Source organism: Atractosteus spatula, chromosome 17, assembly GCF_055471065.1.
Source record: "Atractosteus spatula isolate fAtrSpa1 chromosome 17, fAtrSpa1.hap1, whole genome shotgun sequence".
In the NCBI taxonomy this organism is placed as follows: domain Eukaryota; kingdom Metazoa; phylum Chordata; class Actinopteri; order Semionotiformes; family Lepisosteidae; genus Atractosteus; species Atractosteus spatula.
In genome coordinates, this window is record NC_142722.1 from 3,611,733 (window position 1) to 3,639,164 (window position 27,432).

The 27,432-nt window shown below is 51.8% G+C and overlaps 2 protein-coding genes across 2 annotated transcripts in view; one reads left to right on the forward strand and one right to left on the reverse strand.

The window, feature by feature from the left end:
* Positions 1–11: 11 nt before the first annotated feature.
* Positions 12–1,946, reverse strand: pop5 (POP5 homolog, ribonuclease P/MRP subunit). Its single transcript, XM_088936186.1, has 5 exons — positions 1,886–1,946; positions 1,305–1,447; positions 1,063–1,212; positions 900–983; positions 12–736 (listed from the first exon to the last, which is right to left on the reverse strand). Exons 1-5 carry the CDS (start codon positions 1,903–1,905, stop codon positions 648–650), a joined length of 486 nt encoding a protein of 161 aa, XP_088792312.1. The 5' UTR covers positions 1,906–1,946; the 3' UTR covers positions 12–647.
* Positions 1,947–11,389: 9,443 nt separating this feature from the next.
* The window catches only part of cabp1a (calcium binding protein 1a), a 29,477-nt gene continuing 13,434 nt past the window's right edge, over positions 11,390–27,432 (forward strand). Inside the window, exon 1 of the mRNA XM_088935746.1 lies at positions 11,390–12,117. Within this exon, the coding sequence (XP_088791872.1) occupies positions 11,458–12,117 (660 nt within the window). The 5' untranslated portion in view covers positions 11,390–11,457. The remainder of the gene's footprint in view (positions 12,118–27,432) is intronic.

Here is a 27,432-nt window from a genome sequence, read left to right on the forward strand (position 1 = left end):
ACTCTCTGAGCTTTAGTGAGGGTACACTTTAATAAGTGGAACTTTCAGGGTTTTTGGAAAGGTAGTGAACTGGTTAGAGTTGTAGTTATTCAATGGGTAGTGAACATACAATCAATGCAGAGTGCTGCCTTTTTACAATAAATGTATTCATCTAATGCATGAAGCAACGGGCAGTCTGTTGAGATTCTTCATTAAAAACCAGTGGCTCTGGACCCTGCCCTGCAGAAACCTCACCCCTCTACAGAAACATACACACTGACGAACCATTCAGCACATGCACTACATGGCAGGGTTTTCAACTCCAGCTTCTTTTTTTACAAGCTACCTGACCCCCTCAGTCTGGAATCTTTAAAGACCAAGACACATGTGCCAGGAGGGGGTTGTGATGCTGTTGACAGACCCTCCCGCCAGAAACCTGCTGGCCTACAGCTGGACACCACAGCAGTAACTGTACAGTACTGATCCAGGAGCATCTGTGAACAGTCGTTACAAGGGGGGGACTCTTGACCCCAGCCAGACTGAGGTTCCTCAGACGAGTGCAGGGAGTCTAGTTCACGAGACTTGGTGCCAGGAGTGAGCTGAGCAGGGCCAGGCCAAGGCAGCTCTCGGGGTTCATCCTCCTGTTGTTCTGCCAGCAGCTGGTTTAGTCAGCAGACCTCTTCATCCTCCTCCTCCTCTCCCTCCAGCTCCTTCAGTGAGCAGCTCATCACTGCCCTGCGCACCTCCACACGCTCCTCTGCAAAGACAGCACCCCACACATCTCTGTCTGAACCCCAGCACCCCCAGACATCATGTCTGCTCAGGGCTTGAGGTACAGTACTGCCCCACTGCCACCGCTGCGTCCCTCGATACCAGGGACAGGCCCCTCCCTTCGAACCCGGCTCGCCCGCGCCCCTCACCCTCGCTGCGACACTGCGGCAGCAGGCGCTGGATCTGGCGCGCGTTGTACCGGATCAGGAACTTCTGGCAGGTCCGGATGGTTCCTGCAGAAAGCGAAGGGACAGGGGTGAGCGCCTCGGCAGCCCGGGGGCGTGTGCAGAGTCTCGGGGTCGCAGCCCTCACCCCCCACGTGCAGGCAGTCGACGGCGCAGGGCAGGCGCTGGCCTCGGCTCTCCAGGCTGCTGACGAAGGGCAGCGCCGACCAGATCAGGCGGTAGTGGCTCTTGCGGCAGCGCAGGAACAGCACCCCTGTCCGGGCGTTCAGGTACTTCACTGCGGGAGACCAGGGGGAGAGAGATGAGCTGCACAGCCCAGAGGAAGGACAGGGCAAGCGGTACAGTACAGCGTCCAGCGGGAGGCGCTACCTGCGAAGGAGAGGCCGCAGACCCCAGCTCCGTAGTCGCCATGAGCTCGGGAGACCGCGTTCCTCAAGGCCGTGAACACGGAGCGATCGTCCAGCAGCTGGAGGGACCGCGGGTCCGACGTCCGCACCTCGCACAGCAGGTATCTGTAGAGACAGAGACAGGGTGACGCGCTGGGGGAGGCCGAGCTGCGTCCGCGCCGGGTCCTTTTCTCCTCGACAGGCCCGACCCGGCCGAGGGAATCGCAGCGTTGCAGCGGAAGACCGAGCGCATCTACATGTTTAAACATCTGAAAATGCACTAACGCGTCCGGGAGCGGGGCTCCTGCTGGGATCAGGTGACCAGGGGTCCTGCAGGATATTGAAGAAATCTACAATAATGGGACAGCAGTTTTCAGAAATTATGATAGAAATTCAGCTATATATAATATAAATTCAGTTATACTTCTCATACATTATTTGATATTTTTGCCAATATTGAAAACACGACAACTTGTCACACTCTCAGATGATAGAAAACCTTTAACGGCTTTGGGATAATGAGCGTCAACTCTCATTTAACAACATTAACTCAATTCGCCTCACCTCGACTTGAATCGCACCATCCTGCAACCCACACGCGCGTTTCTGTTTCAGTGTAGCCTGACTTCCTGCTCCGAACTGAGCCAATCATATCGGAGCATTACGGAAAGGGCGGGCACAGTGAATGAAGATTGACAACAAAATGAGCCAATAAAGTCGCAGTCCTAGCCGTGTATACGTGCGTGTGTATGACGTGCCGAACTCCCTGTAATTGATGGATGAGCTGGCCTATAGACTTCCAACTTCCCTTCCTGACTGAAGGGGGCGTGAACTGTGACGTATGCAGAGAGAATGTGTGTAATTATATGTGTGTCCGCTAGAGGGTGTGCTGTGCGTGTCTGCACCGTCTTCATTACTATCTCATTTCATATACAACATATATATATACACAGGACACCGAAACGGCCGAAACGTTGTGTTTTCTCTCTCTTCTCAGCATTACTTGTTATTACTTGTTCCTTTATATACATAACGTTAGAAAACGTTATTTCGTGCGCACGAATTGTAAATCGTTCACTCGATATAACTTTTTTTTTCTTACTGATGGCCCTTCCCGGGCTCCGTACATATAAGCATATTGCATTATAAAGGAACAAGTACAGATTTATTCCACACTGAAAAGAACCACAACGTTTCGGCTGTGGAGGCTTCTTCAGGTTGCTTTTCTTCAGGAATAAACCTCGTTCCTTTGCAGCCTACGCGTGCTGACGCAGCTCCCTACTTCACATACTGTATAAAACGTGTTATAAAAATGAACCTTATTATGTTCAACACAAATCTAGAGCATTTATTTAACTAACAAACAGGACGACGCTCTCGAAGCTGGTGTAGAATTCCCACCACTTTGTCTAATTAAATCGGCTGTTCTCAGAGTAAAATGAATTCCCAGTAGAATTCGCAAAAAGGAACGCTAGTCTGACGCTGTTCATATTTTACCAATACATATGGCAGAGAAAAGGCAGGAGAGGTTTAACACTGAAGCTCCGACGCTGGGTGCGAGGCGTGCGCCTCTGATGCACCCCCTCGGCCGGGGCGCAGAGGAACCGCCGCGGACTCCAGAGTCAGCGCAGGAGAAAATAACGTCCTGTCGTGACAGTCATTTCGCATTCCGGTTATTCGCGTCTGCCGCGGTTCGCTGGTGCTTAAAGAGCTTGCGGGGATTTTGAAGGATTCATGCGCCAGGTGGCGCTAGTACCCCACGTCTCCGTTCTCAATCGGCGCAAGTGCACGCACACGTCCCGGTATCGTCTGTCTCTGTTACCCCACCCCTCTGCACCGGGCAGACCGCGGATATTGTGACACTGGAAACCGACAAGAGCTCCTGGGCTCGCTGTGGAGGCTGTGTCACCCGTGGGTGTTAGTACAGTACACTCGCGATTATCCTACCTAACCGGGACCGATGGTATGTCGGATAATTGGAAATTTCGGATGATGCGGAAACTGAGTAGACAAATCATAGATTAATGTGGAAATAAAGGATAAGAAATGTAACAATTCTCATATTCGGAATCTTTGTAAACCCCATTTTATCCCTTGTTGTTTGTCTTTTTGGAATGCAATGTTTGAAAATATAAACGGGAAGTTAGTTTGGACAACTCCTGATAGATTTTGTATTACAAATAAAGTTAAAGAGATATCGTTTGAAATTATTCATAAGTTTTATCCAGTTAAATTAGTACTCTTTAAATTTAAGCCTGAGCAGGATGATCTGTGTGTTTTTTGTCGGGCTGAAAAGGAATCTTTGGTGCATGTATTTGTGAGGTGTAGGTTTGTGAAGCTGTTTTGGACGGATTTACAGAGTTTTGTTTGCAGGCAGTTAAAGGTGTTTTTAGATTGAAGGATTTTGATATTTTATTGTATTGTTTAATAGAAAATTTGGAAAAAGAGCATTTATTTATAGTCAATTTATTAATCATTCTTGGTAAATTTCACATCCATAAATCCAAATGGTCTAATAATACTCCCCTTTTTAGTTCTTTTGAGGTGGAGCTGAAACACTATTTAAATTCTATTAAAAATGTGAGAAATAATAAAGCACGGAAAACATATGATATATGTAAGAAATACAGTTTAATCACATAACTTACTTATTGCCTCTGGCGGTTAACTGTTTATTTTTCTGTTTATGTTTGTTCTCTTGTACCTAATTTGATCCTCTGATTGTATTTGTATTTGTAAATTCTTTATACATTTAATCAAAAATTCTTTAAAAAAAAACAAAAAAAAACAAATCATAGATTAATGGAAGCGCAGTATATGAATGAAATCTGGTTTATGAATCTACTGTAATACTAAAATAACAGAGTACAGAACTATTGTTAGTTATTATTTTAAAAAATGAGTGATTGGAATCTGTTTCCCAGATGTGCTTCTCTTCCTTGCGGCGAGGTCTTAGTAACATGCCATCAGTAGCAGTGGCCTCCTCTTGCTGTCCAGCGTGAGCTAGTGCCGCTTCCAAAAGACAACAGGAAAATAATCACGAGCGCGAAGTTAGCAAGTTAAACTACGTCAACGGCAGCACGTGACAGAGCAGCATCGGATTGGGCAAAATGTTATGCAGGCGCACGCACAGTGCACAGTACATACTGTACACGGGTGATGGGCTATGTCGGATTAAACGGCATGTCGGATAAGCGAAGGTCGGATAATCGCGACTCTGCTGTATTTATACAGACGGATTCTGCAGTAAATGGTTGCTGTGTGTAACTGAGTCTCTCGGGGAACAGGGAGTGTGACTGGAATTAGCTGAGACAATGTCGCTGTTTAATCCCACTCTGCAATTTACGCTAATGCCTTAATTGTAATGACATCCCAACGAGAGGCTAATTGCCTCTGTGCAGGATGACAGCAGTGTCATTACCTCTAATGAGGGCTTGAGTCACACTGAGACACCGTCACAAGCTCAGCCTCGCTCTCCCACAGCGCAGTGCAGCTCAAACACTCTTATCCGTCTGGCTCCCAGTTTGTCCCCCAGTCTGTCCCAGTCAGCTGTGAGTTTGTCCCCTAGTCAGCTCCCAGTCTGTTCCCCAATCTTTCCCCAGTCAGCTCCCAGTCAGTTCCCAGTCTGTCCCCCAGTCAGTCCCCAGTCAGCTCCCAGTCTGTCCACAGTCAGCTCCCAGTCTGTCCCCCAGTCTCCAAACACACACAGACACACACTGACACTCACACAGACTCACTCACATACAGACTCATAAACACACAGACTCGCAGACACACTCACACCCAGATACACTCATTTCCTCAGCAGGTTCAGATTGATACCAGAGACGCTTCACCTCCGTGAGTGTCTGCTGAGAGACAGTCAGAGAGGATACAGAGTGATAACATATCCAGGCACACAGGCAATATAGCACTGTGACGGTCAGTCCCCACCGGTCCTGCAGAGCCTGGCAGTACAGCACAACACACAGGCATACAGGCCATCCAGCACAATGACCCCTGCACAGTAGAAGACAGTGTACAATAGAATACTGTTTAATGCATGTGATAGAAAGCAATTCAGAGACAGAACTCAGTAACACATAATGAAGTGTAGTGGACCGCAGACCCACAGAGGCCGACAGCAGGGTCATTACTGTGCTGATACTGAGAGGGCTGGGGCTCAGGTCAGGTGATGAGGTGGACAGAGCTCATGCTAACTGCTCCTCCTCACTCTCACTGACACCTTTGTCAGATAATAGCCCCACTGTTTGGTCAGGATTAAACTTTAATTTGTCACCTGAATAATTGAATGAGTGTCGGCTGCCCGCTTACAAGGCCCTGACAGGTCGCCTATGAGTTCTTTATCGGCGACACTAGAGCCGTCGTGTCTTAATGTAGGGGGAAGGTTGGGGTCAGGGAGAGGAGACACAGTGTCAGGGGAGACAGGGAGAGGAGACACAGTGTCAGGGAGAGGAGACAGTGTCTGGGGAGTCGGGGAGAGGAGATACAGTGTCTGGGGGGTCAGGTAGAGGAGACACAGTGTCAGGGAGAGGAGACAGTGTCTGGAGAGATAGGTAGAAGAGAATCAGTGTCTGGGGAGTCAGGGAGAGGAGATACAGTGTCTGGGGGGTCACAGAGAGGAGACAGTGTCTGGGGAGACAGGTAGAGGACAATCAGTGTCTGGGGAGTCGGGGAGAGGAGACGCAGTGTCTGGGGGGTCACAGAGAGGAGATACAGTGTCTGGTGATTCAGGGAGAGGAGACAGTGTCTGGGTAGACAGATAGAGGAGACACAGTGTCTGGGGGGTCAGGGAGAGGAGAGACAGTGTCTGGGGAGTCAGGGAGAGGAGACTCAGTGTCTGGGGAGTAGGGTAGAGGAAGCTCAGTGTCTGGGGAGTCAGGGAGAGGAGATACAGTGTCTGGGGGGTCACAGAGAGGAGACACAGTGTCTGGTGAGTCAGGGAGAGGAGACAGTGTCTGGGGAGACAGGTAGAGGACTCTCAGTGTCTGGGGAGTCAGAGAGAGAGGAGATACAGTATCTGGGAGGTCAGAGAGAGGAGACTCAGTGTCTGGAGAGTCAGATACTGGAAACATTGTAATACAGGTTGAGAATCCCTTATCCGAAATTCCTGAGATCGAAAGTGTTGCGGATTCAGGATTTTTTCGGATTTTGGAATATTTTTATATTTGCATCTATAAAATGGGACAGCTTGGGGATGGGACCCTAGTCTAAACACGATATCCATTTACATTTCTTAAAATAGCTTATACATACAGTATACCCTGAATGTAGTTTTATATAAATTTTTAAACATAATACCATCTGTCTGGGGAGTCAGGGAGAGGAGATACAGTGTCTGGGGGGTCACAGAGAGGAGACACAGTGTCTGGGGAGTCAGGTAGAGGAGACTCAGTGTCTGGGGAGTCAGGGAGAGGAGATACAGTGTCTGGGGGGTCACAGAGAGGAGACAGTGTCTGGTGAGTCAGGGAGAGGAGACACAGTGCCTGGGGGGTCACAGAGAGGAGACACAGTGTCTGGTGAGTCAGGGAGAGGAGACAGTGTCTGGGGAGACAGGTAGAGGACACTCAGTGTCTGGGGAGTCAGAGAGAGGAGATACAGTGTCTGGGAGGTCAGAGAGAGGAGACTCAGTGTCTGGAGAGTCAGATACTGGAAACATTGTAATACAGGTTGAGAATCCCTTATCCGAAATTCCTGAGATCGAAAGTGTTGCGGATTCAGGATTTTTTCGGATTTTGGAATATTTTTATATTTGCATCTATAAAATGGGACAGCTTGGGGATGGGACCCTAGTCTAAACACGATATCCATTTACATTTCTTAATATAGCTTATACATATACCCTGAATGTAGTTTTATATAAATTTTTAAACATAATACCATCTGTCTGGGGAGTCAGGGAGAGGAGATACAGTGTCTGGGGGGTCACAGAGAGGAGATACAGTGTCTAGTGAGTCAGTCTCCACCTACGATGTCATGTTTTGATTAAAAGGTAACAGTACACGTACACCATTTGTATTTTATTTTTTACTATACAGGTATTAAGTTTTATGTAAGGTGTAAAAACTAAGCACTGAATATGACTACAGGTAAATAAAATGAAAACTGAAAAAAGTCAGCATTTTATTTTTAAAGTAATGTACAAGTCATGGCGCTAGTCAAGTTACACTCATACATGGAAGTGAAATTCAAATCTCACGTAAAAATAACGTTTTGTACTTACTGTACAAAAAAACAAAACATGATGATCACTGCTTACAAACTTGAAGATAAATGCAGCCCCAGACATTACAACTACATCAGGTCCGAGAAACTTGAGGGAGAGGGTACGTCATCGATGGCATCACTGTGAGCTGGAAAGTTCGGTAAGTTATCAGTATCCACCTACGAAGTCGTGTTTTGATTAGAAGGTTACAGTACATAAAGATTTTTGTATAAAAACAAAACATGGAATTTGATTACAGGTAAATGTAATGAAAACTAAAAACGTCGGCATTATATTTGTAACGCAACAATTACGCTTGTCATGTTACACTCATACATAGCGTTTTACGTGGAGGTGAAAGCGACGCACAACAGCTGTACGTGGTGGAACCATCCCGCACTTGAGGAATTTCCCATGTGTGGCGTGTCATGTCAGCATTCAAATTTTTCAGATTTTGGAATTTCAGATAAAGGATTTTCAACCTGTATATATTTACGGTATATGATATAGAATTTATATACAATTTGTATACCTATAACACTATATATACAGATAATTATGTAATATAGAATATATATATATGTATAAATTACTATATATACACACAATTACTGTATATAATGTATCATTTATATATGTTACTAACTTACTATGTATACAGATAATGACTGCATACAGTATAGAATTGTACACACTGACACCAGGGCCAATTTTCCCAGAAGCCGGTTAACCTACCAGTAATTCTTTGGACTGCTGGGGGAAAACTATGAGAACAGAGGAAACCTATGTGAACACAGGGAGAACATGCAAACTCCACACAGACAGCACACTGAACCCAGGGTCCCAGTGCTGCAAGGCAACAATACTAACCACTCCACCACCATATAAATAACTATTATAAATAACAGATGTGTGTATAGATTGTTATAAATAGATAATTATAATACAAATGTATAGAGAGCTTATTATTTATAGATAATTATTATATATAAAGATATTTATAAATGGATACTTATCACATGGAGATGTATATCTAGATAATTATTGTGCTTTTTTACTTTTTTTTTCAAAAAATAAATGGGACATGTTTTGCCCTGAAGCCTAGATGTCCTGGGTGCAGCTGTTCAGTGAAGCAAAGGAGGAAGAGAGAGGAGAGAGAGGAGAAAGAGGAGAGAGAGGGGAGGGAGACAGGAGAGAGAGAGTGAACTGAGCCCAGAGATGAGCCCCTTCAGCCAGCTGGTCCAGAAACTCACTGACACAAACCAGCCTCAGGACAGCACAGCTAAAAACATAAATCACTCAACCAAATCACAACACAAGACACACAACATTACCTTACCCACTGGGACACACACACAAAAACAACACAAACTGGAATTTTACTGAACCCAAAACAGACAACACACACTGGCTGGGTGTCTGAACAGGGTAAGAAACAACAAAGAGAGATGGACCCTGATGAAGTACAGGCTCAGTGACCACAGCCTGGACATAGAAACTGGACATATACAGGCCTGGCTGTCTCCAGGTTTTGTGTGTCTCAGGTATGTGAATGTATACAGAGAGAGAGCCAAGGCACTTTCCAGTGAGCAGAAACTGCTACTACACAACACCAGGCACAAAGCACAGGGGACACAAACACTGTACCTGCATCACGCAGGACCTTGCTCAGATGTTCGTTCAGAAGGTTGATATTTGCAGATGCACCCTAATGCTTTGAAACAAGCAGGGCTTGGACAGAGCGGACCCAGTGGTTCGAATCCTGCACTGAGTGCAGTACTGGAGTACAGGGCAAATGTCAAATTTCATTAGTGTTGTCACCATAAATACAGCTGTTATTATTACCCAGCAATCCACTCTGCCCGCGGGGGTGGCGTACAGAACGCAGGTCCAGCAGGGAGGCAGACAGCTCTTGCAGCACGACAACATTATCTCCTCCCGGGAGATTTCCAGACTGTCCCAGGCCATCCAGGACCATATCCCTCCGGCGTTTCCTAGTGAGACATATTTGGAAGAGATCATGGGACACCCCAAGGAGAAAGCAGGACCCCAGTGGTGGGACAAACCTGCTGTGTTCCCTGCTACTGTGCTCTTCCTGTTGATTACTGTCATCACGATCTCCTCGATTACTTCACCAGCGTGAGTGTTTCAGTCCCATGCCCCAGGAGGACACAGTCCCAGTTGAAGAAATCTGGGTCTCCGGGACAGTGCTTCTGGGGCAACTCCACTTGAATCCCACAGCCACAGGATTCAGCTGGAGAGAGAGCATATAGAACAGAGAGAGGAGACAGAGAGGAGAGAGCAGAGAGAGGACAGCAAGGAGAAAGAGAGAGGTGAGAGGAATACACCCACCTCTTGACAGCAGGCAGGACAGAGAGAGAGACTCTGAGGGGAACGGGTACGAGACGAGACAGGGAGGAGGGAGACAGAGAAGCACCCCCCCCCCCCCCCCCCCAGAAAGAGACTCACCTGCAGCACACACACACCTCCCAAGAGAGAGACTCACCTGCAGCACACACACACCCCCCAAGAGAGAGACTCACCTGCAGCACACACACACCCCAAGAGAGAGACTCACCTGCACCACACACACACACCCCCAGAGAGACTCACCTGCAGCACACACACACCCCCCAGCCCCCCCAGAGAGAGTCTCACCTGCAGCACACACACACCCCCCAGCCCCCCCAGAGAGAGTCTCACCTGCAGCACACACACACCCCCCAGCCCCCCCAGAGAGAGTCTCACCTGCAGCACACACACACCCCCCAGCCCCCCCAGAGAGAGTCTCACCTGCAGCACACACACACCCCCCAGCCCCCCCAAGAGAGAGACTCACCTGCAGCACACACACACCCCCCAAGAGAGAGACTCACCTGGAGCACACACACACCCCCCAAGAGAGAGACTCACCTGCAGCACACACACACACCCCCAGAGAGAGACTCACCTGCAGCACACACACACACACCCAGAGAGAGACTCACCTGCAGCACACACACACCCCCCAGCCCCCCCAGAGAGAGTCTCACCTGCAGCACACACACACCCCCCAGCCCCCCCAGAGAGAGACTCACCTGCAGCACACACACACCCCCCAGCCCCCCCAGAGAGAGACTCACCTGCAGCACACACACACCCCGGAGAGACTCACCCCCAGAGAGAGGGGTCTCTGATGAGTTTCCACTTCACTTGAGTTCAGACAGGGAAAGTGGAGTGGCTCCAGACCGGCTGCCCGCTCAGCCCGGTGCAGAGATGGGAGCCCTCTTCTGCCAGCGCTGTGGGATCGCCCCGGACAGCAGGGGGCGCCCTGCAGGCGGGGCTGAGGGGCCTGCTGCGCTCTGATTGGCTGAGGCGCTGAGCAGCTGCAGCTCTGCTGGTGTATATTGGTGCAGCAGAGCTGAGTGAGGACCAGCGCAGGGGAGATCGGCAGGTATCACAGAGGACTCACTCCCACACCTGTACCCTGCGTGATCAGTACTAACCCACTCTGGCGCAGGAGTCACTGGCAGTAAGGCAGTGCTCCTGAGCTAGACGGGGGGTTTCTGTGGGGGGGTGAGGATGCGCGGATATTGGGGTGTACAGGGGCAGGTGGAGGCGTTATAACGGGGGTATCAGGGGGCGGGGCTGTTTGGATGACTGTCGCCAGGCTCGCTGGCGGTTCAGCCCCGTTTCCTTAGCAACAGAGTCCGAAACCCGGACAGTCGCGCGGCCGAGCAGGTGGCTCCTCGAGGGGCTCCTGTCCGTCGCGTACGCGCGCGCGAGAGAGAGGAGCCGGCAGAGGGAGGGAGGCAGCGAGCGCGCGTGCGAGCGCCGCTGTCAGCCTTGAAGATCCGCATGCAGGCATCCACGCGCTCATTCGCGAGCAGCAGCGTCTGCCGGAGCGGCAGCGAGCCGGCGATGGCGATCTGAGGCGCTCACACGCAGCGCCATGAGCTCCAGACCCGCTCTGCTGCTCAAAGCGTCCTCGGCGAGCAGGAGGTCGGCGCCCCACTCCGAGCTCGCCGGCAGCGGCCGGAGGATGGAGCCTCGCCCCGCCGCTGCGGGCTGCAGCCCCTCCGGGGGAGAGGAGACCTGCTGGCCGGCGGAGGGCGACGGCAGCTGCCGGAGACCGCTGTGCCACCCGCGCCTGGTGCGCGGCCGGGAGAGGGAGAGCGGGGCGCGGGCGGCGCCGGAGCCGCCGGACAGGGCGGGGGGCTGTGCGGCCGTGCGGGGAGAGAAGGACCGCAACAAGCCGAGCCGACACCAGCGCCGGACCCGCCCCGAGCCCGCGCGGGCGGAGATGCCTGTCTCCCCGCTACACTGCGGCGCCCCATCGCCGGCCCCGTCCCAGTCCCCGTCCTCCTCCCGGCGCCCCGGCACCGACGATGCCGCGTCTTTCTTCGAGCCCAGCGGCAGAGACCGGACCCGGGCGGGCTCGTCTCTCAGCCTCGCCTCCGACCACTCGTCCCCCGGCTCCGCCTCCCCGTTTCCCCCGTCTTCCAGCCGCTCGTCCGGCCGCTCGGGCAGGAGCGACACCGCCGGGTCCTCGGAGCCCGACCGCAGCCTAGCGCAGACGCTGCACCCGATACTGAGCTCCGTGTTCGGCCAGGTAAGGCCGGGGGCTGATAATTGTTGTGGTTATCATGCTGATAATGATGATGGTGGTGCCGGTTGTGATTAGGGGGCGGGTGCAGGCGCCCGCGTGGCTGTGCTGACGCGTGTGATACAGGGGAACCTGTCCGCGCGACAGGTGTGGAGCGGCGGAGCGCGAGCCTGCCTGGTGCTGTGAGCAGCAGTGTCCCGTGCGCCGAGTCCGCGCGCCTGCCGGTCCCGTGCTTTGCGCTGCTGTGAAGAGTGGCCACGAGCGGTCCCCAGGGTCCCGGGGTGCAGTGAGGTCCTGGCGGTACTGTGACAGCTGACGTGTAAGATGATCCTTCAGAGGATTTGCTTTTCTTCATCAACATGCTCTGAACTTTGGATCAGACTGCTGTGCACCTGGACTTGATGATGTTTGATTGACGGGCTGTTGAGAGTAGGACTGAAGGCAGTGACCTGCTGCACAGTTACAGGGGTGTCCAGCCTGCCGCTGAAGGTCTGGTTGATCTGTCCTAATAAAGCTGAAAGTTATTGCTTTGACTAAGTAATGGAGAGCTGTGCCTGCCTGGATACAGACCAGAGAGACGTCCCTCAGAGCTGGACTGTCCCTCACTGTCCCCACTGACGTCCCACACAGCTGAACTGTGCTCACTGACATCCCACACAACTGGACTGTCCCTCACTGTCCCCACTGACTTCCCACACAGCCAGACTGTCCCCACTGATGTCCCTCACAGCTGGACTGTCCTCACTGATGTCCCACACAATTGGACTGTCCCCACTGTCCTCACTGACATCCTACACAACTGGACTGTCCCCACTGTCTCAGTCAACCCACAGAATGGCACTTTGCTCCTGTGTCCAGCTGTAGCAGCAGTGAGCTCACTGTGATGGACAGTGCTGTGTGCAGGGTGTTTGAAGAGGAGCTGGTGAAGGTTTCTCTGGGAAGGAGCTGTAAGCTGCCGGGCTCCTGCTCTGTGTCCTGGTGGTCAATGGTGTCTACCTGCAGTGCAGAGCAGTGTGCTCACTCAAGGGCAGGCAGGTCTTGCAGTGTCTGCGTTGACGGTGCTGGGGGTGTGTTGTGTCTGTCAAGCTGCAGTGCAGAGCAGTGTGCTCAAGGGCAGGCAGGTCTTGCTGTGTCTGCTTTGACGGCGCAGACTGCCTATTGTCTTTGTTTAAGAGGCTGAAGTTCAGTTTCCTCCTGGAGTGACAGCAGGCATTGGAGAGTTTTAATATCTTGCAGGCCAAAAATGATCAAAACCTCTACTGTTTATTTATCAATCAGTCTGTCAATTGGTGTGTCAGCCAGTGTGTTTGTTTGTCAGTTGGTGAATCAGTGAGAAAGTGTGTCATTCAATGTGTCGGAGTGTTAGTCAGTGTGTGTGTCAGTCAGTGTGTCTATCAGTGTATCAGTGTGTCAGTGGTGTGTCAGTTGGTGTGTTGGTGTGTCAGTCAATGTGTAAGTGTGTCAGTATGTCAGTCGGTGAATCTGTTATTGTGTCAGGCGGTGTGTTAGTCAGTGTGTTAGTGTGTGAGGTGGTGTGTCAGGTGGTGAATCTGTCATTGTGTCAGTGTGTCAGGCGGTGTGTTAGTCAGTGTGTCAGGCAGTGTGTTAGTCAGTGTGTTAGTGTGTGAGGTGGTGGTCAGGTGGTGAATCTGTCATTGTGTCAGTGTGTCAGGCGGTGTGTTAGTCAGTGTGTCAGGCAGTGTGTTAGTCAGTGTGTTAGTGTGTGAGGTGGTGTGTCAGGTGGTGAATCTGTCATTGTGTCAGTGTGTCAGGCGGTGTGTTAGTCAGTGTGTCAGGCAGTGTGTTAGTCAGTGTGTTAGTGTGTGAGGTGGTGTGTCAGGTGGTGAATCTGTCATTGTGTCAGTGTGTCAGGCGGTGTGTTAGTCAGTGTGTCAGGCAGTGTGTTAGTCAGTGTGTTAGTGTGTGAGGTGGTGTGTCAGGTGGTGAATCTGTCATTGTGTCAGTGTGTCAGGCGGTGTGTTAGTCAGTGTGTCAGGCAGTGTGTTAGTCAGTGTGTTAGTGTGTGAGGTGGTGTGTCAGGTGGTGAATCTGTCATTGTGTCAGTGTGTCAGGCGGTGTGTTAGTCAGTGTGTCAGTGTGTGAGGTGGTGTGTCAGGCAGTGAATCTGTCAGTGTGTCAGAGACAGTCAGAGGGCTGTGCTGTGTGTGGGGAGTTGCTCCTCTTGATGAATGTGCAGGCTGTATTTACGGTATCATGGCAGTTATTCAATCCTCGCCCAGAGCTCCAGTAATACCCAGAAGCCCCATTAATCATTTACACCTGTCCCCTGCTGCACCCTGGCACAACTGGCCGACACCTGGGCCAGAGCGATCACCTTCCCTCGCCCACCTACTGCCAGCTGGCTCGAGCTCCTCCTGTCCCGAGTCCCAGTCCCAGCCCCTGGCTCGAGCTCCTCCTGTCCCGAATCCCAATCCCAATCCCTGCTCGAGCTCCTCCTGTCCCGAGTCCCAGTCCCAGCCCCTGGCTCGAGCTCCTCCTGTCCCGAGTCCCAGTCCCAATCCCTGCTTGAGCTCCTCCTGTCCCGAATCCCAATCCCAGCCCCTGGCTCGAGCTCCTCCTGTCCCGAATCCCAATCCCAGCCCCTGGCTCGAGCTCCTCCTGTCCCGAGTCCCAGTCCCAGCCCCTGGCTCAAGCTCCTCCTGTTCCGAATCCCAATCCCAGCCCCTGGCTCGAGCTCCTCCTGTCCCGAATCCCAATCCCAATCCCTGCTCGAGTTCCTCCTGTCCCGAATACAAATCCCAGTCCCTGCTTGAGTTCCTCCTGCCCCAAATCCCAATCCCAGCCCCCAGCTCGAGCTCCTCCTGTCCTGAATCCCAATCCCAGCCCCTGGCTCGAGCTCCTCCTGTCCCGAATCCCAATCCCAGCCCCTGGCTCCAGCTCCTGTCCCGAATCCCAATCCCAGCCCCTGGCTCCAGATCCTCCTGTCCCGAATCCCAAACCCAATCCCAATCCCTGTTTGAGCTCCTCTTGTCCGAATCCCAATCCCAGCCCTGCAGGTCCTGGGTGCTGGTGTTTCTGTGCACAGCTCTGGTTTTCTCTGTCTGGGTCTCAGCTGAAATCAGGGCTGTGCAGCCACAGCTATATATAGGAGCAGGAGCTGAGATTATAATACAGCAATGGATGTCAAACACAGGCTAATAGGAGTTTTTTTACTTAAAATAACCAGAAACTTAATCCCTAGGAGCTGGGAAACTCAGTTCAGAGATTTAGATTAAAAAGCACAGCTATCATTACAGGCAGTAAAAGACAAGTGTTCTGCAATCTGTGATTATCTGTCTGAAATTATTAACAGTAATTAGTAGCAGCAGTAACAGTTATAGCAGTAGAAATAGTACAGTAGTAATAGTAGCAGCAGTGATAGGAGCAGGAGCCTTAACAGCAGTAATAATGATAACAGTAGCAACAGCAGAAGTAGGTTTTCGCCCCTTTTATTGAAGTCCGGATTAGTGAAATGATCTGAGAGGGAGTTAAGAAGCTGGAGAAGCGAGAACATACCTGGGACCACCTGGGACCACAGCACAGCCTCAGGAGCAACTGGGTGCAAACTGAGTGAGTGAGGCAGAAGCTGTTCTGGGGCGAGGATGGGGTGTGGGGTGAGGCAGAAGCTGTTCTGGGGCGAGGATGGGGTGTGGGGTGGGGCGGTAGCAGTTCTGGGGCGAGGATGGGGTGTGGGGTGGGGCGGTAGCTGTTCTGGGGCGAGGATGGGGTGTGGGGTGGGGCGGTAGCTGTTCTGGGGCGAGGATGGGGTGTGGGGTGAGGCGGTAGAAGTTCTGGGGCGAGGATGGGGTGTGGGGTGAGGCGGTAGCAGTTCTGGGGCGAGGATGGGGTGTGGATTGGGGCGGTAGCAGTTCTGGGGCGAGGATGGGGTGTGGGGTGGGGCGGTAGCAGTTCTGGGGCGAGGATGGGGTGTGGGGTGGGGCGGTAGAAGTTCTGGGGCGAGGATGGGGTGTGGGGTGGGGCGGTAGCAGTTCTGGGGCGAGGATGGGGTGTGGGGTGGGGCGGTAGCAGTTCTGGGGCGAGGATGGGGTGTGGGGTGGGGCGGTAGAAGTTCTGGGGCGAGGATGGGGTGTGGGGTGAGGCGGTAGCAGTTCTGGGGCGAGGATGGGGTGTGGGGTGGGGCGGTAGCTGTTCTGGGGCGAGGATGGGGTGTGGGGTGGGGCGGTAGCTGTTCTGGGGCGAGGATGGGGTGTGGGGTGGGGCGGTAGCTGTTCTGGGGCGAGGATGGGGTGTGGGGTGGGGCGGTAGCAGTTCTGGGGCGAGGTGCAGACTCTCATTGAGCCCCTAAGAACACAGTACAACAGAGCTGCCTCCTTTCCTGTCAGTGGGGGGAGTGTGTCGTCTGTTCAAAATGACCACTGTTGGTCAGCGGCGGAGAGCTCAGCAACAGCTCAGCAGCACCCCCGCAGTGTCGCAGTGAAGGAGGAGAGAGCAGCAGCAGCAGTGCCCCCCAGTGTCAGAGTGAAGAGGCGCGGTTCTGTAAGGGAGCAGCAGTGTGCAGTCTGAGTGTCAGTCACAAGGGCTGCAGGATGCCTCAGTGGTGGGAGAAAGTGCAGAGGGGGAAGGCCTGGATCAAACACAACCCCGAGTCCTCCTGCTTCGTCAAAGGGGAACACTGGGCCCCTCTGTTGGGGTATAATGAGACCCTGAGTCTTTCTGCTGGCCTGCTCCTGTCACACTGGGTACTGATGCAGGGCAGCTGCCAGCTGGCATCGGCTCTGCATTGACCCTGCTGACAGCAGGGTGCCCGATGGCATGACTGACCACACTGCCCTCTGCTGCCCCTCCCTGCCCCCTTCTACCCCTCTCTGCACCCTTCTGCCCCCTGCTGCCCCTCGCTGTGTCTCTCGGTGCCCAGCTGCTGTCTGCCTTGGGTTCCCATTAATATTGCAGCAGCTCCAGCAGTGTGGCTGCAGCATCCCAGGAGCAGAGCTCTGCTTTCACAATAGACAACCATGGAGACAGGGAGCCAGCAGACCGTGACTCCCTGACACCCCCTTACACCCATCCCACTGCAGCCCACACTCGCAAGCACACTCCTGAGCCCAGACAGGTATGTACTGCACTCTACTGCACTGCCTTTACTGCACTGTACTGCACTCTACTGCACTGCCTTCACTGCACTGTACTGTACTCTACTGCACTACACTGCCTCTACTGCACTCTACTACACAGCCTTTACTGCACTGTACTGTACTCTACTGCACTACACTGCCTCTACTGCACTCTACTACACAGCCTTTACTGCACTGTACTGTACTCTACTGCACTGTACCGTACTCTACTGCACTCTACTGCAATGCCTTTATTACACTGTACTGTACTGCCTTTACTACACTGTACTGCACTCTACTACACTGCCTTTACTGCACTCTACTACACTGCCTTTACTGCATTGTACTGTACTCTACTGCACTGTACTGTACTGCCTTTACTACACTGTACTGCACTCTACTGCACTGTACCGTCCTCTACTGCATTGTACTGTACTGCCTTTACTACACTTTCCTTACCTCTACTACACTGCCTTTACTGCGCTGTACCATACTCTACTGCACTCTCTTCACTACACCTTGCTTCCCTGTACTGGCCTGCAGTCTATACTGCTGTGTGTGGGTGCAGTCACTCAGTCTTGTATTGTAGCTGGGTGAGATCTTGGGACAAGTTGGCTCCGGCCTGCCGAATAAGATAAGATAAGATCACTTTATTGGCCATATTCTTGCATTAGGATTTTTTTTTGCATATCCCAGTTTGCTCTCCATGAGACACACAGACAGGGAGAGAAGCTTGGGGTCAGAGCGCAGGGTCAGCCATTGTACAGCGCCCCTGGAGCAGTTGGGGTGAAGGGCCTTGCTCAGGGGCCTAACGGAGTAGGATTCCTCTGCCAGCCGCTGGATTTGAACTGGCAACCTTCCAGCCACAGGCACAGATCCTTAGACATAGAGCCACCGCTCTGTCCTATGGGGCAGAATGGCTCCACTGGCCTGTAATGCTCTCTTGTTCTCACCGAGTTGAACTAATGTGTCAGTTCGGGCCCCAGCGAGGACCCGGCCGGGTCTTTGGGTCTATCAGGCATCACTGTGGCGAGCACCTTGTCCTCCTGGTGCTCCTGGGCTGAGCACATCATAATTCCGAGCACAGCAGCTGCAGCTGCAGGCTGACACCTGCGCTGTCCTCTGTCCCGCCTCTGGCCAGCGGAGAGCGCCGAGTGACGGCACTACACGCAGACTCACCCCCTGCAATGATTGGTCCCGACTACTGCTGCCTCTCTTATCTCATTGGTGCGTTTAGCCCCGGCCACCAGCTCTGATTGGTGCCTGGGGCTCTTCACAACCTTCTCCAAAGGTCATACAGCAGCTCTGCTCAAAACGGCTCACTGTGTGTCTGTCACCATCTCATTACTCTTCCTGCTTCTCCTCCTGCCCTGCACCACTCTTAGTCTCCCCTTTCCACAGTTCCCCGGCCTCCTGCCTCTTATTTTTCCTCCTTATTGCCCTCTCCCTCACTCCCTCTGTCTCCCTCGCTGGCTCCTGTCCCAGAGTGTCTTGTTGTCCAATGGGAGTATGGAGTCTCGGTGTCTAAATTAATTCCATGTCTTCCTTAAGTATAAGAGTGTGAGAGAGAGTGTGCAAGTGTGTGCACGTGCACGTGTGTCCAGCTTGTGAGTCTGATCTGTGCTGAAGCGCCCTGAACAAGCCTGAGGGAGCTGTGGTGGGTAGGAAGGGGGGTCTGGACCATGGGTATTATTCATCAGAATGAATCATCTTCATTGTCCCCTCAGCACAGAGAGACACAACATAGGACAAACACCCCATAGACGGCCTGCACACAGACTTCTGTACAACCACTCTGCGTGTGCAGAGAAGAACTCCTAACAACGCGTGCATGACCGAATTAGACCAAAATACCCATTGCTAATCAGTGTACAGAACAGAGCAATCAAATACTACAGTTAAGTGGCGACGCCTAAAAACAGTGACCAGAATTCATACCACCACAAAGCCCCGCTGACCCCAGAGATGAACCCCCTTAGCCAGCTGGTCCTGAAACTCACTGACAGCACCAGCCTCAGGACAGCACAGCTAAAACAACACAAATCAGTCAATCAAATCACAACACAAGACACACAACACAAACTGGAATTTTTCTGAACCCTAAACAGACAACACACACTAGCTGGGTGTTTGAACAGGGTAAGAAACAGGGAGAAATGGGCCCTGATGAAGTGCAGGCTCAGTGACCACAGCCTGGCCATAGAAACTGGACACAGCATTGGCTGCCCAGAGGGGATAGGCTCAGTGACCACACTGGGATAAGACAAACACTCTTCCCCAAAATAACAGACCTATTCCCAGAATTTCTTCAGCTGCCAGAATCAGAAAAGCTTCCAGTCTTACTGGGGATGGAGACTGAGTGTGCCCTAATAATAATAATAATAATAATAGTAATTTGTAAAGGTATGATTTTGCTCATTGTTATTACTTTAGTGTGCGTTGGGGGTCCTCTGTGGGGTAGTGAGCCAGGGGAACAAGCCCAGTGCGGATCAGTGTGTCTCTGCTTGGGGAGTGTGCTCAGCCTAGACATGCCTGCCAGAGGGTGTTTGTTTTTATTTCTCTCTCACTCTCTTCCTCTCTCTCCTGCTCTTTCATGTTTTTAAATTCTAAGAGCTTTATTGGAATGACTGATGAATTTTAGTGTTGCCAAAGCAATAACAATTAGTAAACATTTACTAACATTCAGGACAATGATAAATTATTATTACTGAGAGACAGGCTCACTGTCTGTTCCTCAGGCTGGGACAGGAGATCACACACTAGGCTGCAGCTCCATTGTGTGTTGTGCCTCAGTAAGATTGGAAGCAATTGTGATTTTGGCAGGTATGGGACTTTTGAGAGCTGATTTGTTATTTTAATGAAGGATGTTTCCTTCTCTCTCCCTCTCAAATTTTCAAATTCAAATTCATAAATCTTTAATGGCATGACTGGTGATTCTCAGTGTTTCCAAAGCTGTTTTCCTCTTTCACACTGTCTCTAAAGAACATGAGACAGGTTACAGACGAGAGGAGCCATTCTGTCCATCTGGCTCGATGGATGTTTTAGTACTCATTGAGAATCTCATCCCAGCCATTTCCAAAGACGTCTGGATGTCATCTTCACCAACATGGCAGTGTAGCCTGTTCCAGACTCCCACATTTCTTATGTACTCTCTCCTATCTCCTTCAGTTTCTTCTTCTCTCTTCCCTCTCTCATTTCTCCACTCTCCCTTAGCCCCTCCCCTTCTCTAATTGCTCCTCCCCCTCTCCTGTCTCCTCCCCACTAACCCCTCCCCATCTCTAGAGGCCCCTCCCTCTATCATTCTCCTCTCTTACTTAGCCCCTCCACTTCCCTAGCAGCCCCCCCTCACTCTACCTGTCTCCCCCAGCCCCTCCCTTTCTCCTTTCTTCGTTAGTCCCCCCTCCCCCATCTCCCTCCTCCTCCCCCTCCTCTCTCCTCTTTCCTCTCTAATTCAGTCTCCCTCTCCTGCCTCCATCCCTCCCTCTCTCTCCCCCTGCGTATCTGTAAGGAGGCTCCAGTCAGTGCAGGGCTGTGAGGTTGAGTAAACGAGTGACTTAGCAAGAGAACGAATAAACGATTCTGGCATCCTTTATTTTCCACATTGTGCTCTGAGCATTTCCATCTCGGCAGGAAGACACGCGTGCCTCTCTCCTCTCTCTCTTCACTCTCCTCTCTCTCTCTCTCTCTCACTCTCTCTCTGCTGTCTCTCGGCTGTTGTTTGTCACTGACTCTCGCTGAGCACTTCGGCTAGCTCGCTCCACAACTCACCAGCCCGCTGACTGAGCCCCGGCACTCCTCTCTCTCACACACACCTCTGGGGGAGCCACCTCCTGCTGCTCGTTCATGGCTCTCATGCACCCCAACATCTGGGTGTCCCTCAAGCAGGCTGCAGAGCGCCCCCTGGACTGACCCAGAGAGCCCCTGCACTAGATCGCCCCCCCCACGCTGACACACAGAGACAGGGAGAGGCTGAGGGACAGGGAGAAAGAGAGCGAGGGAGGAGGAAGGGGAAGGCAGAGAGAGCGTGAAAGAGAGAGAGAGGCTGCACTATGGGTAACTGTGTGAAATCTCCACTCAGAAATCTATCCAAGAAGGTAAGCGGTCCTCGGACTGTTGGGTTTTTAAACATCTGTCAGCAGTGTTTGTGTCCGTGTGTCTGTGCATGAGTTTGTGCTGGCAGTCTTCTCTCTTCAGAGACGGTACCCTGCGCTGCACTTCTCCGTATGTCTGTGCCTCGTGCCGAGCTGTGCTGAGCTGCACCAAACTGAGCTGAGCTTTGTTGAGTTGCACCGAGCTGTGTTGAGCTGAGCTGTGTTGTACTGAACTGTGTTGAGTTGCACCAAATTGAGCGGAGCTGAGGTGTGCTGTGCTGAGCTGTGTTGAGCTGAACTGTGCTGCACTTGTGTTTGTGTCTGTGATTTGCCAGACTTAGCTGCGCTGCACATGTAACATTGTGTTGCTGCTGCAGGACCTACTGAGATTGCTGGCCGCTCCACACTGACCAGTCCCCCCACCAGTCTGCAGAGGTGACTACACATCTGTACCTGGGATCAGTATTTTTGACACAGACTTAGGAAAACAGATGCTGTGGTCTCTAATGTCAGTGCAAGGCTCAGTGGCTGATTCTCTGATGCCCCCTCCCCAGGCCCTGTGATTAACCCCTTCAGCTCCGATGCTGTCCCCTGTCCACCTCGCAGGGCAGGGCAGAGGCAATGGGAGAGGAAACAGGGCTCAGAGCTCCGAAAGAGTTAAACACCCCTGTTGTGCACTCTCTTACACTCTGCTGCAGGGAATTCAGCCTGTCTCTGACTGCCCTGTCCACGGCACTGCCCCAGGTCCTCACACTTACCAGCTCCTTTCTCAAGACAGCAGGGAAACAGTGCGGCTGTGTGGTCACTGAGCGGCAAGGATGAAGAAGCCCAGAAAGTTATTAGAGTCGCTCAGCTGGAGCCTGTGGACAGTGAGTCTGGTCAGTGTTTGACAGTTTTGACAGTCAGTGTGTCAGGCAGTCCAGTCAGTGTTTTCTTCAGTAAGTGTGTTGGTCAGTCGGTTGTCCGCAGTGTGGGGCTGTCTGGCTCTGGTTGGGTGTGCAGCTGTGTCTCCTCTTTCCACTCACCCCCAGAATCTGTGCTGTGTCTCTTCTCCCCCTCGCACTCCTACAGTCTGTACTGTGTCTCCTCTCTCCACACACCTTCGGAGTCTGCGCTGTGTCTCCTCTCCCTGTACACCTCCAGACTCTGTGCTGTGTCTCCTCTCCCCCTCGCACTCCCACAGTCTGTACTGTGTCTCCTCTCTCCACACACCTTCGGAGTCTGCGCTGTGTCTCCTCTCCCTGTACACCTCCAGACTCTGTGCTGTGTCTCCTCTCCCCCTCGCACTCCCACAGTCTGTACTGTGTCTCCTCTCTCCACACACCTTTGGAGTCTGCGCTGTGTCTCCTCTCCCTGCACACCTCCAGACTCTGTGCTGTGTCTCCTCTCCCCCTCACACCCTCAGAGTCTGCACTGTGTCTCTTCTCCGCACACAGCCCCAGAGTCTGCACTGTCTCCTCTACCTCTAGGCTGTCGGAGTCTACGCTGTCTCCTCTCCCTGCACACCCAACAGATTTTGTGCCGTTTCTCCTCTCCCCACACACCTTTGGAGTCTGTGCTGTGTCTCCTCTCCCCACAGACCCTCAGAGTCTGCTCTGTCTCCTCTACCTCTACACTGTCGGAGTCTGTGCTGTGTCTCCTCTCACTGCACACACTCAGACTTTGTGCTGTCTCCTCTCCCCACAGACCCCCAGAGTCTGTGCTGTGTCACCTCCAGTTGCACACCCTCAGTCTGTGTGTCTCCTTTCCCTGCATGCCCCCAGAGTCTGTACTGTGTCTCCTCTCCCCCCACACTCTCAGAGCCTGTGTTGTGTCTACTCTTCCCCTACATCAGAATCTGTGCTGTGTCTCCACTCCCTAACACGCTCAGATCTGTGCTGTGTCTCCTTTCCTTGCACACTCTCAGAGCCTGTGCTGTGTCTACTCTTCCCCTGCACCAGAATCTGTGCTGTGTCTCCACTCCCCCACACGCTCGGAGTCTGTGCTGTGTCTCCTCTGCCCCTACACTCTCGGAATCTGCGCTGTGACTCCTCTCCCTGCACAGTGCTTGCCTAGGCTTCGTTAGCTAACCGCTGAGCTGCCACAACACCGGAGGGGAGAGAGCTATTTATACTCTGCAGGAGAGAGAGGCAGCAGGAGCAGGAGAGAGGGATGGGGAAAAGAGAGAGAGGGGCACTTTCAGGATCTGTACCAGCACTACGGTGGGGTGGGCTATTTTGGGGTACAGTGGATTACCACGGGGTACAGTGGGTTACTGTGGGGTACTGAGGCTGTGAGAGGTCAATAGCCAGCTGTGTGCCAATAGATAATAGATAACACCTGATAACCCACAGCATACAGAAGCAAGCGACCCCAGAGTGCCAGCCCAGTGCCAGTAGTCTCCGTAGTCCCTGGGCATCAGGGCACGCCTAAGCCATTAATGGTTAAAAAGCCATTAAATCTTTACACAAAGAGCTGTGGGAGTGGGGAGCAAGCTGCCCAGCCATGCTGTTGAAGCTGATAACCTGGCGTCTTACAATGAACAGCTGGATGAGATCCTGACATCAAGGTGATTTGTAGTTTACGAACTCTTAACCCCTGTGAGTTGAATGGCCTCCTCTCGTTTGGTACCTTTCTCAGCCTCATGCCCTTAGTAATAATTCTCTCATCTGCGTGTCTTTGAGCTTCTTCAGCTACAGTGGTTGGAACTAATCTGCACAGTGAATCAGAGGTAGAGAGGCACCATGGAGATTTGTTTTGTTATGTACATTGTACATCATTACGAAAAGAAACAAAATGACAATAATTTTTAAATGGAATGTAAATGTAAAGAACTAGTGAGAGCTGTTGCTCAGAGGCCAAAAGAGAGGGGTACCTGCTGGCTGAGAGTCTTCACTCCTCCGCAGCCTCGGCCGCTGCCTGCCCTTGTGAAGTCTTGTCTCTGGGCTCTATGACTCCGGGTCGCGGGTTCAAGGCTGGGGAGAGCTGGTGGGGGGACCCCACTGTGACCAGTGGCTGGAAGGTGGGCGTGGTGGAGGAGTCTCTCGGCACCTCCTCACCTTCGGAGAGCAACACCCTGTGCCAGGTTACAGGCCAGAGGAGCCGTTTGCTTGTTAGTACCTGATTGATCCCAGGACTTCATCCAGCTGATTCAGGAAGGATGCCAGAGTATCGGCTTCTTCAACACGGCTGGGCAGCTTGTTCCAGAGTCCCAGAGGCCTTTGTCTGGAGAAACCTCCTAGTCCCAAATTTAAATACATGTCTCTATCATTTCTTCCTGTGCCCTCTGGTTCATGTTTCACCATTCAATTGGAAGAGATCTGCTAGATTGACTTTGTCGCTGCCTTTGAGGATACAGAATACCTGGATCAGGTCCACCTCATAGTCCTCTCAGTTCAAGACTTGATCTTGTCAGTGTGGGACACTTCCTTCAGCCTGTCAGTGTGGGATACTGACACTCCCTCCAGACTAAAGAGACTCAGTTCCTCCAGCCTGTCAGTGTGGGATACTCCCTCCAGACTAAAGAAACTCCGTTCCTCCAGCCTGTCAGTGTGGGACACTGACACGCTCTTCAGACTAAAGTGGCTCAGTTCCTCCAGCCTGTCAGTGTGGGACACTCCCTTCAGACTAAAGAGACTCAGTTCCTCCAGCCTGTAAGTGTGGGACACTCCCTCCAGACTAAAGAAACTCCGTTCCTCCAGCCTGTCAGTGTGGGACACTGACACGCTCTTCAGACTAAAGTGGCTCAGTTCCTCCAGCCTGTCAGTGTGGGACACTCCCTTCAGACTAAAGAGACTCAGTTCCTCCAGCCTGTAAGTGTGGGACACTCCCTCCAGACTTAAGAGACTCAGTTCCTCCAGCCTGTCAGTTTGGGACACTCCCTCTAGACTAAAGAGACTCAGTTCCTCCAGCCTGTCAGTGTGGGACACTCCCTTCAGACTAAAGAGGCTCAGTTCCTCCAGCCTGTCAGTGTGGGACACTCCCTTCAGGCTAAAGAGACTCAGTTCCTTTAGCCTGTCAGTGTGGGACACTCCCTCCAGGCTAAAGAGACTGTTCCTCCAGCCTGTCAGTGTGGGATACTCCCTTCAGACTAAAGAGACTTAGTTCCTCCTGCCTGTCAGTGTGAGACACTCCCTTCAGACTAAAGAGACTCCGTTCCTTCAGCCTGTAAGTGTGGGACACTCCCTCCAGACTTAAGCGACTCAGTTCCTCCAGCCTGTCAGTGTGGGACACTCCCTTCAGACTAAAGAGACTCAGTTCCTCCAGCCTGTCAGTGTGGGACACTGACAATCCCTTCAGACTAAAGAGACAGTTCCTCCAGCCTGTCAGTGTGGGACACTCCCTTCAGACTAAAGAAACTCCGTTCCTCCAGCCTGTCAGTGTGGGACACTGACACTCCCTTCAGACTAAAGTGGCTCAGTTCCTCCAGCCTGTCAGTGTGGGACACTCCCTTCAGACTAAAGAGACTCAGTTCCTCCAGCATGTAAGTGTGGGACACTTCCTTCAGGCTAAAGAGACTCAATTCCTTTAGCCTGTCAGTGTGGGACACTCCCTTCAGACTAAAAAGACTCAGTTCCTCCAGCCTGTCAGTGTGGGACATTCCTTCAGACTTAAGATACTCAGTTCCTTCAGCCTGTCAGTGTGGGACACTCCCTCCAGACTAAAGAGGCTCAGTTCCTCCAGCCTGTCAGTGTGGAACATTCCTTCAGACTAAAGAGACTCAGTTCCTCCAGCCTGTCAGTGTGGGATACTCCCTCCGGACTAAAGACACTTAGTTCCTCCCGCCTGTCAGTGTGGGACACTCCCCTCAGACTAAAGAAACTCCATTCCTCCAGCCTGTCAGTGTGGGACACTGACACTCCCTTCAGACTAAAGAGACTCAGTTCCTCCAGCCTGTCAGTGTGGGACACTCCCTTCAGACTAAAGAGACTCAGTTCCTCCAGCCTGTAAGTGTGGGACACTCCCTCCAGACTTAAGCGACTCAGTTCCTCCAGCCTGTCAGTGTGGGACACTGACAATCCCTTCAGACTAAAGTGGCTCAGTTCCTCCAGCCTGTCAGTGTGGGACACTCCCTTCAGACTAAAGAGACTCAGTTCCTCCAGCCTGTCAGTGTGGGACACTCCCTTCAGACTAAAGAGACTCTGTTCCTCCAGCCTGTCAGTGTGGGACATTCCTTCAGACTAAAGATACTCAGTTCCTCCAGCCTGTCAGTGTGGGACACTCCCTTCAGACTCAAGAGACTCAGTTCTTTTAAACTGTCAGTGTGGGACACTCCCTTCAGGCTAAAGAGACTCAGTTCCTTCAGCCTGTCAGTGTTGGACACTGACACTCCCTCCAGACTAAAGAGACTGTTCTTTTCTAGATTCTGTAGCAGTGTACAATCCTAAAGTTACACCCCTAGATTTCCTACACTTTTAACATAAACTTCGTAGTCTTCTCACGAGGAGCCTCTTCAGCTCAGTGTTTCCCATCGTGTATCTGTAGTGTGTTTTCGCTCCTGCGAGTAAACTCCGCACTTGTCTGCTGTAAATATTATCTACCAGGAGACTGTTCAGTCCTAAATCTGGTCCCAGTCTTTCTGAATGTCTGTGCAGACTCTGCAGTGTTTGCTAAGTTCCCCAGTTTGATATCATTTGCACACTTGATTAGTTTACCAACTGTCCCAGAACTGGGATCATTGGTCTAAATTGGGAAGGACAGTGGTCCAGGTACAGACTCCTGTGGTACTACACTAACTCCATCACTCCAATTTTAGCACTGACCTCTTATCTGTACTCTCTTCTCAATCCTAACACACACATTTCCCAAAAACCTACTGTCTGTAATTTGAGAATTAATCTTTTATGAGGAACTTGGGCAATGTGTAAATCTAAATACATCATGCTGCATGCACTATGCATGTCAGTCACTTCTGTTGCCTGTTAAAAGTGCTCACTATTTCTTTCCATCACAGTCAGCCTTATGAAATATCCTTTTTTACCTGTGCTTGCAACTCAGACACTGAGAGCTATGACATGGACAAAAACACCACGATGCAGGTAAAGAAAAGGAGCACAATGAGTGGTGTGGAGTGTGATCCACTAGCTGGGCCCGAGTGGGTTGTAGACTCAGAATAATCCCATCTCAGGCAGCCAGCACTCACAACAGAACAGCAGAACCCCTGCAGAACCTGTCCTCTG